This window comes from Pteropus vampyrus, unplaced genomic scaffold (genome assembly GCF_000151845.1).
Source record: "Pteropus vampyrus isolate Shadow unplaced genomic scaffold, Pvam_2.0 Scaffold46, whole genome shotgun sequence".
NCBI classification, from domain to species: Eukaryota; Metazoa; Chordata; class Mammalia; order Chiroptera; family Pteropodidae; genus Pteropus; species Pteropus vampyrus.
In genome coordinates, this window is record NW_011888827.1 from 436,100 (window position 1) to 448,385 (window position 12,286).

Consider the following 12,286-nt stretch of genomic DNA (forward strand, 5'->3'; position numbering starts at 1 on the left):
CAGTGAATAAACATTGCTCATATTATCTACATAAATAAAATTTAGGAGTAACTCACTCTGCCAGAAAGGCTTCTCAGAGGCTCAGAAATGTATGCGTTTTAAAAGATAGTAGACATTTTGCCTTAAAAATTGCCTACTTCTTGATTTTAATACCAGAACCAGCTTCCTATTTGTGAAACAATTTTCTTCCCATCCGTTCTCGGTCACCTTCTCAGGGTTTCCAGAGAAGGGCAGCCTGGGCTTATGGAGGAGAACCAAGGATTTCTGACCAGGACGTTCCTGGGGAAGCTCAGGTCTGTAGGTCACCGTGGGGCGAGGCCAGCCTCCACCTTGTGAAAGTTCATCCTGATGTTCGTTTGTACCCAGTCTTTGTAATTGCAGCTGGGGACGCCGGTTGACCTGGGCGGTCACGCAGGGAACAGAACCGAGGTGGGTTGGCGGGCTGCTTTGCTGGATCACGTTGAACCCCTGTTCCAACTGCCTTAGGCCAGAGTCTTGTTCGTGGCTCGCAGGTGAGGTGGTGGTCAGCCATGCCGTGCAGTAATCTCAAGGCGGCCTTCAGGTGGGCTCTGCACCTGCTTCCTTTGTAGAATTCAGCACGGAGAAGATGTTCTATTTAAGGAACGACCGTTGTATCAGACGCAGGCTGAAGGCAGGTCAGGGTAAGCGGGAAGCCTCAGCAAAGCCCCAACGTGCTTGCTGCCCTGCCTGCCCGTGCGACAATGAATAAAGGCGTATTTTTCTTTCTCTTGACTCTTTGTCCCACGTATTCAAGCCACTGGCTTCTGAAACTGAAGTTGACAAGAGGAAGTCGATTTTCACCAAATGGCCTGGGCATCGACCAGTTCCCAGAAGGACTGGGGAGAAGCAGGCGTGGCCCCCAGTACCTGGGTCTCAGGTCGAAAGGTGCTCGTCGCTACTGGAATGCCTGTCACACTCAAACCCTAGAGCTGGTTCCTGGAGATACAATCTTTTCATTTCAGAAGACAAAAACTATCGAAGAGCTGATTGTCCCAAAGTTTTCACGTCATAATAAGCACATTGATTCATGATCTGAGTTGGTTTGCACAGAGATTGATCATTTGGGGATCCAATACAGCTAATATCTTGGGCAGCAATGAAGCTCATGGGGTCTGTCTCTCTGTCCTCAAGTGACCGTAGTAAGGAATTAGGACAGAAAGAAGACTCATGTTTTGATCAGGCCCTGTCTACAAATGTTTGAAAACCTGGTCTTAGGAACATGTAATTTGGGTGAAGTCTAGTACTGCATAGACAGGGAGACAGAAAAAATGGAGCTGGGTGGTTTTGGTCCTTAATTCGCGACTACGACCAGCCTCCGCTTTTCTTCCTTACTGAGAGCTGACCACCTGGCTGGGCTCTGGCCGGCTTCCAGCCTTTTCAGGTGGAGCCAGGATCACATCTGTGTCTTTGCATTTTGTATCCAGGTTTCTGCTGAGTCCAGCTCCTCCATGAACTCCAACACCCCACTGGTGAGGATAACAACACGCCTGTCCTCAACAGCAGACACCCCCATGCTGGCAGGGGTGTCCGAGTATGAACTACCGGAGGACCCAAAATGGGAATTTCCAAGAGATAAGTGAGTACTTCTATCGGGCATGGCCCTGAATGGAGATTTAGGTATAAATGGGGATCTTGGAGAGACATTTTCTTGTTATGACCCTTAACTGCAAAGGTCTTGCTTTGATGGTGTCAACAGGAAGTGAGCGACATTGTATTTCTAGGTATTCAACTCCTTGAAAAGAAAAGAAGGGATTCTTTCTCTCTCTTTTTAAAAAAATAGTTCTTTTAAAACAGAGCTACTAAGCCATGGCTGGTCCCCAAGTAAGACGGTGCCTCGTCAGCATTTTTAAAAACTTTCTGGACAATTCAAACACAGTCAAATGGAATAAGAGTGGAATCATCCCATTTATAAAACAGATCTGACATTCCACACTCTGATTACTAGACTATGACTGTTCTGTAGTTTATTTCTTTTGAGAAATTAGGTATAAGATATAGATCGTCTTAAGAATTTCTACTCAGTGTTGCTATTTTTAGTCATTATTAATGTAATAAATATCAGGCTGAAGCACTTCAGATGTGGCATCTAACCTTGAATTTCCTGTGGTCCATAGTATTTTCCTTATTAGATGTCATAGATATGTTCCATTCAGATATTCAGTCAAAGTGTGGCCCTGGACTCTGTTGGGAGGCATTGTTGGGAGCTGTGTTTCTTGCTTGGGCTGAATTCAAGTCCATGTACTTTGGGCTGTGTTGGGCTGGGTTTGAATCCTTGCTCTGCCAGCCAGTGGCTGGGCCACCTTGTGTAAGTTACCTAATGCTCCGAACATCCCGCCTGTAAAATGAAGGTCTTGTTAGAGACCTCCTAGGACTGACCGAGCACAGTTCTTGGCTTATGCGAGCTTACCTCTTTCGTGTACTGGTGATCTGGGAGCTCCGAACCACAAACCACAGCGAGATAGTGGCGCTGGACATAGAGTACATGGGACAGATCTTGGGCCAACAGCCCTCAGTCTGCCAGGCAGGAACCAACTCCTAGACCCACCTTCCAAATGAAGCACGATGGTCATTGAAAGACCGTCGCCTCTCTCCTGGGTACCTCTCGTGCTAGAGTCCGAAGAACTTTGAGAGTAGAGGAAGGTGAAGGTCGCTGATTCCATTGCTGCATCTGATCAGTGGGAATGAGCTCCTGACTTGGCCACCTACAGCTGCCCTGTTTGCCTCGACATTTGCAGTGTCACCCTGAGATTGTCAGAGAAGTGTTACATTACTATAGAAAGAGCTCATATGCAAATTTGGAAGTTCTACAATGGTGAGCTTTTCCAGAGACAATATGATGAGCTGTTTGGGAGGGGAGGTAGATTTCACGGCATTGTAAATTTGATTCCTGCAACTCCACACACGTTTTGTTTCCCAGCGGCCAGTTTAGAGAGATTAACATGCACCATAAGTTAGAAGCAAATAATTGTACAGAAATTATCTTGTTAGTGTCAATGAAAGCAGTTTCCAGTTTATTTGTGTACTGTAGTGAGAAGACCATTATTCATTCATTCATTCACTCATTCATTTATTCATTCAGGGCTTGTTTACTGGGGAGGCACCAGAGAAAACACAAAGAATGGGTTCTTTACCTGTAGAAAGTGGAGAGGGTGCTTCTAGTGAGCCCTCCCAGCTCCGTGGTTCAATTATACAAGTGGGCGGGTGGGTGTGCACAGTCCTGTGAATATAGGGCTGAGTTGGGGAGCTGCGATCATATAAGCAATGGCAGCTCTAAGGTTCAGTCCGTAGTTTTTGCCATTTGTGACACCGCAGCCAACAGTGGGAGTCTGTATGTGCTGGCCGGTTAGCTCCCACCCCGGGATACCCCCAGTGTGGAAAATCTGAGTGCTGAGCATTTCAAAACAGCATTTTGCACAGATGTAGGTGGAGCAGATTTCCAATGAATGAAGGCTATTTAGAAGCCGTTTATTAGATTGGAGGCAGAAGTTACACAAAGAAAGGATTGTTATGCTTGTAGTAGCCGGGCAATAGGACATAAATTAGCCATTTTTCCAATGCAAATGTTTATTTTCTACCAAGATATTAAATTTAATTTTAGTTCGGCATAGAAACGGAGTGACCTCAGCATAGCAAACGTTGCCCTCAGTCTTTGTTTAGCTTTTGCAAACCTTGTGTGCTTACCAGAAACACTGTTTACTGAGGTCAGCTCAGTACTTTGCTGTGTTATGCTTACGTGAAAAAATCACATTCATACATGTTCCAAAGACAACTTCATTCTGTTGTTTTCTGGAATGCCCAAGGATAATATATGGCTATTAGTATGATGTGTATAGAGCTTCTGACCTTAGAATGTAGTTTATTGTGTTCACTTTGGATTTTCTTCATTATTAATTTTGGGTATTTGTAAAGATTTCTAAATTGTCACATCAAAAAAAAATTCCCCAATTTTTAAAAAACTTTTTTTTGCCTTTAGTGAAAAATGAGAGATCCCTTGAAATGCATTTAAGTTTCATATCATGTAACTTGGCCCTAGAATGTGACCGTAAAATCCACTGGTATTTGAATAATATACAAGGATTTTAAAGACATCACTGAGACAAAAAAAAAAAAAAAAGAACAGCTTTAAGGTTTTCTTTGAGACATTCTGAATTATGAATATTCTCTTGGCTCAAGATCAGAAGTCCCACCTTGTTAGCACTTAGGAAAGCTGACCACCTCACTAGCATGGATACCCTCTGTAAAGAAAATAAATCCAGAATACAAATGTGAAATTTAATAGCTGTTCCGCAGTAATTGACATTCTCCAAAACGTCACTAAGAAAATACTCAAGCGCGTGTGTACCCCGTGTCTCATTAGTTCCATATGATAAACGCCCTACGCTTTTGCAAGCTGCTGAAAGATTTTTATATTTAGTTCTGGAATTTCCCTCGCTGCACCCCTTCACCAGATGCCGTGTGCTAATCCCCTATTTACACTTTTAGGCTGACGCTGGGCAAACCCCTCGGGGAAGGTTGCTTTGGGCAAGTGGTCATGGCTGAAGCAGTGGGAATCGACAAAGAGAAGCCCAAGGAAGCAGTCACGGTGGCAGTGAAGATGTTGAAAGGTGAGTGGGGAGGAGGAGGATCGGGGGTGGGGTAGGTGGGGGTGGGGCAACGGCAAAGGCTTATCAAGAATGTTCCTTTTGTGTCATGTGAACTCTATCGTGGCAGGGGGTCAGAGAGCACATAGTTGACCTAGGGGTTGAGGAGTTTTCGGTATAAATCAGCATCTTGGACAGACTATTTATCTTGAGCTGCGTGCACTCATAAAAAAGAAGAGCCGGTTTTGTCAGAAACTGGTAGCCTCCGAGATTGTTATTCTTCGACTCCTTGTAGATGACCGTGTTGCCTCATTCCCTAGTTTCACGTGCTTCGAAAATACCAAGTGATACATATAATCGGTTAATTTAGATGAGTGTTGGTACATTGGTGTCTAAACCCAAACCTTAATTGACAAGTTAAGGAAAATTAGCCCTTTTGGAGGGAGCGAGGGGGCTCGGGGAGAGGAGGCCACACTTCTTTTGTGAGAGGAACGAAGCGGAAATGACACTGGTCTGGGCACGTCACGTGGAAACCTGGTAGAGTCCTAACAGGATCGGCGCTGGTGCAGGACCTGCTGGGACGTGTTAACAGTTACCGCGAGATGTGAACAGTTACCGCGAGAGGAAAACGCCAAGCGGCGTTCCCGGAAGCCGAACGTTTCTGCGTGAACCTTCCCGCCCTGCACCGCGCCTGAGTCCAGGCGCTTGAGGAACTTGTTAAGCGTTAAATGCTTCCTTCCGTGACGTTCCTTTATACGAGGAGTTAGGGGAACGGTCACATGGTAAATACAGTTGTGGGGAATCTCGGAAAGCACAGCCCCAGCTTGGTTTTTCCCGTGGATCCAGGCAGAGAGGGCAGCTTTTGGGATATGGGATACCGGATGTCTTGTAGGGATTTGGACCTTTGGTGATTTCTCCCGGGCTAGTCATCACATAGCAGGCTGGAAATAGTCAAAAAGATGTTTATTTTTATTAAAGCTCTTGATCTGAATGGCTTCCAAGGAGAACCAGGGTGTTTTGAGCTGCTTCCCACCTTGGGTGTGTGCTCTAACCCCCACGCGTTGGCTCCACCAATGGAGGCGGCCTCCTGCTTGCATCCCGCGTGGCCTAGGCATTGCGGGCCCTCGCCTTTCTGCGTGGCAGGTGTGGCGGGCTTGTGCCTCGCACAAACTGGTCTTGGCAGCCTCTGGCCACAAAACGGGTGAGTCGGGGGAAGGTCCCAGGCTTCCTGTCTCTTTCTGCAGGACCTCTGATTTCGGTTCTGGTACATGGGATACTGCAGAAAGGTGGTTCTGTTTGTCTCGTTACACCCAGGCGGGCCTTCCCTGTTAGGATGGAGGAGGACACAAGCCTCAGAGCCCTCGTGATGGGGCCTTTTTTCATAGCCAGTGGAGCTCAGAGACTGGAGGAGAGAACACTACAGGTGTGACTCCTTCCTTTGTACGTCAGTGTGGATTTTACACTTCAGTCAATTGTGGTGCACTTCCTTTTGTGAATCTCAAAAGCTTTTTGCATCATGGCTCCTAGTCAGCCCAGATTTTCCCATATTGAATTAGCTCAAAGTCACGAGGAAGAGAGCATATGGAAAAAATCTTGCCACTTTTTAGGAGCTAATGATGAGCCCACGGATGCAGGACCTGAGCCATTCTTGCTTAAGGAGGTAGAGCAGAGGTTCAGAAAACTACTTTTTTTTTGGATGGCAATCACAGCTTCTTTTGTGAGGCCCACGGAAGGCATTGGCCTCCACTCACTCAGAATACGTGTGCACACACTCACACTTTTGCACACAATTACGGGGAGCCTACCGAATCCATTCGTGAGCGCTCTCAGGGCTATGAGGGCTCGAGGTGGCAGCACTTGGTCTGTAGTGGTTTGAGATGCCCCGTCTTCCTTTTCCTCCCCAGATATCCTCACCGTCACTTGCAGTCACTGTGGAATTCATTGTGGTTTTCTGAGGCACCTTAGATCTGCCAGAGGACGGGATTATTTCATGATAGAGTTAGACACCCCACGTTTGTGAGGTTTGCTGGAAAATAATCGGCCTTAGCATCAGAGGCCTACATTCTAGTTCTGACTTTTGACCCCGTTGACCTCGAATTAACTATTTGACATGGAGCAGGGCAGTTCCCTCTCTGGGCCTTTGCCCCCTCACCAGTAAAATGAGGGAGACGATTTGGAAAAAGTCATCTCTGGTCCTTTAATTTATGCTATTTCACCTAAGTTTTTTGGCAACTAACAGCAACAGCTGACAGGTTAGAAGAAACTAATGGATTTTTAATTTTACCTAATGTTCATAGATGATGCCACGGAGAAGGACTTGTCTGATCTAGTGTCAGAGATGGAGATGATGAAGATGATTGGAAAACACAAAAACATCATAAATCTCCTCGGAGCCTGTACTCAGGACGGTGAGTAGGAGGAAAAATGCTTTCATCCAGATTCTCTGTGGGTCAGCATTAGCGTCATTTGGGAAATGGTCGGAGTTTTGGATTTGCTCCTGAGGCACCTCAAGTGCATGTTTCAGGTTCTCTTTAAAATCCCCTAGGAAGCTGTTGCCGGCCCTGAATACAAAGGGGACTCTGTGGCTGTAGCTGGGGGACCAGGGAAGGGAAGGGTGGGTGCTGGGCGACTTGGGACAGGAGGGCCCAGAGTATCCTGCTATTTGTGGGGTACTTGCTCTGGAGAGTGTTTGGGAAAGGCAGTCTCCTCATGTTTTTGATTTGTGAGTGCTGAGAGAAATTTCTCAAAATAAGGTTCTGTGTTTTGGTTGACAAGTTCTCTTAAAATGGGGTTTGAGGAAGCCAGGTCTTACTCTGGGCAGCAGATGGCTGGGCTTCCACGATGGACTTAAGAGAGGAGTGAGGTGTGAAGGGACACAGTACTGACCTTTGGAGGAGAAAGACCCTTGCTCCTCTCATCAGAGCCAGCTGGCACTTTGGGAACCAGCTGGACAATAATAAACTTGAAAGTGCCTGCCTTTGCCTCAGCGAGTTCTCTTGTAGGTCTAGACCCGGAGTCGGAAGACTTTTTCTGTAGAGGGCGATTGCAAATACTTTTAGCTTTGTGGCGACTACTAATTTCTGCCGTCATTGTGCGAATTTCTGCCACAACCAATACAGAAATAAATGGGCCTGGCTGCGTGCCAAAAAAAAAAAATTTACTTTACAAAAACAGGCTGTGGGCAGGATTTAGCCCGTGGGCTGTAGTTTGCCAGGCCCTTGTCTGTGGGGTACATGGAGCAATGATTGCACATGCGTATAAGGAATGTACAAGAATGTTCATCGTGCACTGTTTGTGATGGCCAGAATCTGGAAGCATCCTATAGGAATGGATAAACACAGTGGTGCATTTCTGTGGTAGAATATATAGGCTTGCCTTGTAGATACTGTGGATTCGGTTTCAGACCACTGCAATAAAGCAAATCGTACCAATTTTTTGGTTTTCCAGTACATGTAAATGTTACGTTCATACTATACTGTATTCTATGAAGTGTGTAGTAAAGTAGCATTATGTCTTAAAAAATAATGTACATACTTTAACTAAAAAATGTTTTATTGCTAAAAGATGCTGACCATCATGTGAGCCTGCAGCAAGTTGTAATCCTTTTGCTGGTGGAGGGTCTCGCTTTGATGGTGGTGGCTGTTGACCGATCAGGGTGGAGGTGGCTGAAGGTTGGGGCGACTGGCAATTTCTTAAAATAAGGCAACAAGGAAGTTTGCCATTATCAATTGAGTCTTCCTTTCTCTTGAACACTTCTAAACCACTTTAGAGGTATTAGTTGGCTTAATTTCAATATTGTGCTAAGGAATAGAGAGGCCCAAGGAGACAGGAGAGTTGGGGGGGATGGCTGGTCAGACACATGCAACATTTATGGATTACGTTTGCGATCTCATGTGGGTGTGGTTTGTGACACCCCAAAACAATTACATTTGCAGCATCGAAGATTACCCATCACAGATTTCCATAACAAATATAATAATGAAAAGTTTGAAATGTGAGAATCACCAGAATGACACAAAGTGAGTGAAAGCTGCATGGAAAGCTCCACGCAGGATTGCACAAACCTTTCATTTGTAAAAAAAACAAAAAAACAAAAAAACAAAAAACAATACATGTGAAGTGCAGTGAAGTAAAGCTCAGTAATGAGGTATGCCTGTGTGTAGCTGTCGAAAGGAAGCATCTAGATTTTTTATCAACCTGAGTGGATTTCACAAGGATATCATATAATGGAAAAATGTTGCAGAGCTGTATATTTTTATTATTCACTTATGTGATTAAGAATAATACACTGTTTATTGATACATATGTGTATGGAAAAGTTGAACTGGAAGAAGCAACTTCGTGATATCCATTGCTTTCCAAGAGGGTACAGGTGAGAGACCCGGAGTGACAGGGGAAGGACACTCATGTGACTCAAAGACTTTTGAGGCTATCTTGACCAAGTGTCAACTGTCATTTTGGAGCGATTAGAAAGCAGGTGTTCTAGTTTCGCGTGTGCTTTTCTGTGTGTTTAAATTAAAACCAACAAGCAGAAGTACTGGGTTGTGATAACTAAATCTTAGAACCCAGGGCAGATCCTGGGTTCGCTGCCTTAGGGAGCGTGTCTCCTTTACCCACAGGGCCACTCTACGTCATAGTTGAGTACGCCTCGAAAGGCAACCTCCGTGAGTACCTCCGAGCGCGGAGGCCACCCGGGATGGAATACTCCTATGACATAAACCGTGTTCCCGAGGAGCAGATGACCTTCAAGGATTTGGTGTCGTGCACCTACCAGCTGGCCAGAGGCATGGAGTACCTGGCTTCCCAAAAAGTGAGTCCTTCACATTCTCCTCGATTGGGTGGATGCCAATTAAAAATGTCTTTGAAAAAAACCAGGCAATTTGGATGTGTTCATTTGCCAAATCAAGCCTTTGCTTGTCTTGTGCAACCTGGAAAATGTTTATCGCATTATTCACAGTAGGGTTAAAAGCCAGCACACCCTCATAAACCTTTGGTGGCACTGCAGAGGTGAGCAGAAAAGACGTCCCTTCTCTGAGACAGGGTTGGGTGTGACCATCCCAGGATGCAGCCCTCCACGTTGAGAAGAGCTGGTTTAGGGCACGCTGCCATCGATTCTGATGATCTGGGGGCTTTATTTATTTGATAATTATTGAGTTTTTGGACAAAGACTTTTGGTGTTGTGTTTATTTATAGTTTAGAGTTTGAAATATGCTAAAAATAAAGGTTAAGGGGGGTGGTATTTTGGTAACCGAGTCCTGGATATTATTTGGGTTTATCATGTCTCATTTAGCGGGATGGGCCTCTTCAGTTAGATGTGGGTCAGGTCCCCTGAGGTGAACCCCCTGCATTCCAAGAATGCCACTTGCAGTGGAACTTTAAACATTTGAGTTATTCCAGAGGCAGTCCGATAGGTGCCCAGATGTCATCTGGGGCATTTAGGATGACTCAAGACTCCCACACATGGGTGGTGGTGGTGGGTGGGGTGGGGTTTGCACAGGTACCTTTTTGGGCAGCGGTTGTAGGGATCAGAGCCTACTTGCCCTGGAGTTTGATGCAGCCACAGGAATTCCTTGGGTTCCCAAAGAAGAGATTGCATCTCGCTGCCAGGGACCCACTGTCACCTGGGGGCGGGGCTGGTCACGGCCGTGTCAGTTACACGGGTGAGTGAGGCTTCCCTGGTCAGATCATGCAGCGTGTAGGGCTCAATGTGGGTGAGGCTGGCCACGTCTTGGCGGCCACCTAGGAGCATGGCCGGAGCTGCCACACCCTCTGCGTTGTGTTGTTTGTTTTGTTTTGTTTTGTTTTCAGGGATGTCCAGAGTTGAAGACTTTTTCAGATTTTTTTTTCCCCTGTAAAGTCTCCCGCTGTATAGATTTTAGGAAAGCACACTTTTGCGTGTGCACGCACAGTGGGGAATCTGCCAGCTGAAAAGGCTTTGGCACGAGGAGACAATTGGATCGAGAATGTGGGGCATTTGACGAGATACCACTCCAAAGCGTCAGCGTCACGAAAGACAGAAAATGCTGGGGAGACAGTTCCAGGTTAAAGGAGGCCCGAGGGGTGCGACTACTACGTGTACATGGGGGATCCAGACGGGGCCCTGTTTGGGGTGGGATGTGGGCGGGGGACAACTTCGACAAAGGATGTGAACAGTAGAAACTTGAACATGGACTGCATATTAGATAATGTGACTGCCTCAGGGTCAAATCTGGGGCGATGGTGGCCTTCTGTAAAGGTAGGAGTCACATGCTCAGGTATTTAGATGTGAAATGACAGCAAAGTCTGTAACTCACTTTTAAATGGTTCACCATAAAACGTGTGTGTTTGCGCACCTGTGTGTGGGGAGGTTGGGTGTGGAGAGAAAGAGCAAGTAAGCATAGCAAGCGAGTGGCAAACATGGCTATGCAGTGTTCTCTTTCTTCTTTTCTGTAGCTGTGAAATGTCCCTGAGGAAACCCTGGCGAGGGCAGCCCGCGGCCCGTTCTGACCCTCTGGTCTCGGTTGCCCCGGGCCCTCCCTGTGTGTTGGGACCGTGGAAGCATTTTTTGGACTCAGTGGGGGCACTGCTACTAATACAGAATGGGTAGGAAGGCTGGCCTGGTCATTTTATTGATTCCGAATGAATATTTCTGAGCCTTCCTGATTCGGATGTCTTGAGCCCCTTGGTTGGGCTCTCATACGAGGTCACCAGAATGGACATAGTCCTTCACCTCTTGGAGCATGAACTGTGCATGGCAGTAGGAGGGATCACCCATAAATGGGAATAAAAATAAGTATGTAAAAAGTTGAAAAATACTGTAGGGGAAGCAAACGACGTGGGGTCAGAACAGTGGGAACTTGGGTGGTTAGGGAGGGAAGGTGGCTGGTGAGCACTCCCGCAGAGGGACATGCTGTCAGAGACTCTAGGGAGGACAGGGCGGGTGAGATGTGGCTGGAGACAGGCCCAGCTCATTCACATCTGCAGACCCAGGCAAGGACTCTGGACCACGCTCTTGGCGCCATGGGAAGCCACCGGGGGTGGGGGAGAGGGGCCTCATGTGATCAGGTTTGTGCTGTAAAGCCCCTCCTTGGGTTGTGTGCACAGCAGATTGGAAGCTCTGAGTCCTGTGAAAGGTGACGGTGGTTTGGATAAAGGTTATTAGCTCCAAAGACAGTAGACAAGTAGATTGATTTAGGATTTTTTTTTTTCTCTCGGGATAGTGAATGGATTGATTAGATACAGGAAGGAGAGAATGAAGGGTCAAGGACCACGCATGGGTTTCCATCTTGAGAAGCTGCGTGGTGGTGCAGCGTGCCAGGATGAGGATGACTGGGCGGTGGTCGGGGGAAGATGGCAGGCATAGATGTTATTGGAAATTTCAACGCGTATTTAGAACAGGTCTTGAGAATCACGAGGGCAGATGTTGACCAGAAAGCTACAGGCTGAATGCTTGGCTCTGAGTGTTGGGTTGTACATTTGGAGCCAGAAAAAGAAGGTATAGTTTCCACCTGGGAATGGATGAGGTCATTTGCTGGGGATGGGGGTTAGGGGTGCACGTGAGGCTGAGAGGAGAGGGACTAGAAAGGTGGAGTCAAACCCCCCCAAAAGCTCAAATCTCGAGATTGTCTAAAAGTGCAGGATATGGCAGTGGAGGCTGAGGAGACTCAGAAGCAGGAAGGAGCCCAGGATGGGGTTCACAGAGGCCA

At 46.7% G+C, this 12,286-nt stretch overlaps 1 protein-coding gene across 4 annotated transcripts in view; it reads left to right on the forward strand.

The window, feature by feature from the left end:
- The window catches only part of FGFR2 (fibroblast growth factor receptor 2), a 101,214-nt gene that overhangs the window by 76,838 nt on the left and 12,090 nt on the right, over positions 1-12,286 (forward strand). For all 4 annotated transcript variants that reach the window (XM_023530083.1, XM_023530082.1, XM_023530085.1 and 1 more), the window contains 4 exons: positions 1,446-1,597; positions 4,504-4,625; positions 6,899-7,009; positions 9,221-9,411. In XM_023530083.1, the coding sequence (XP_023385851.1) occupies positions 1,446-1,597; positions 4,504-4,625; positions 6,899-7,009; positions 9,221-9,411 (576 nt within the window). The remainder of the gene's footprint in view (positions 1-1,445; positions 1,598-4,503; positions 4,626-6,898; positions 7,010-9,220; positions 9,412-12,286) is intronic.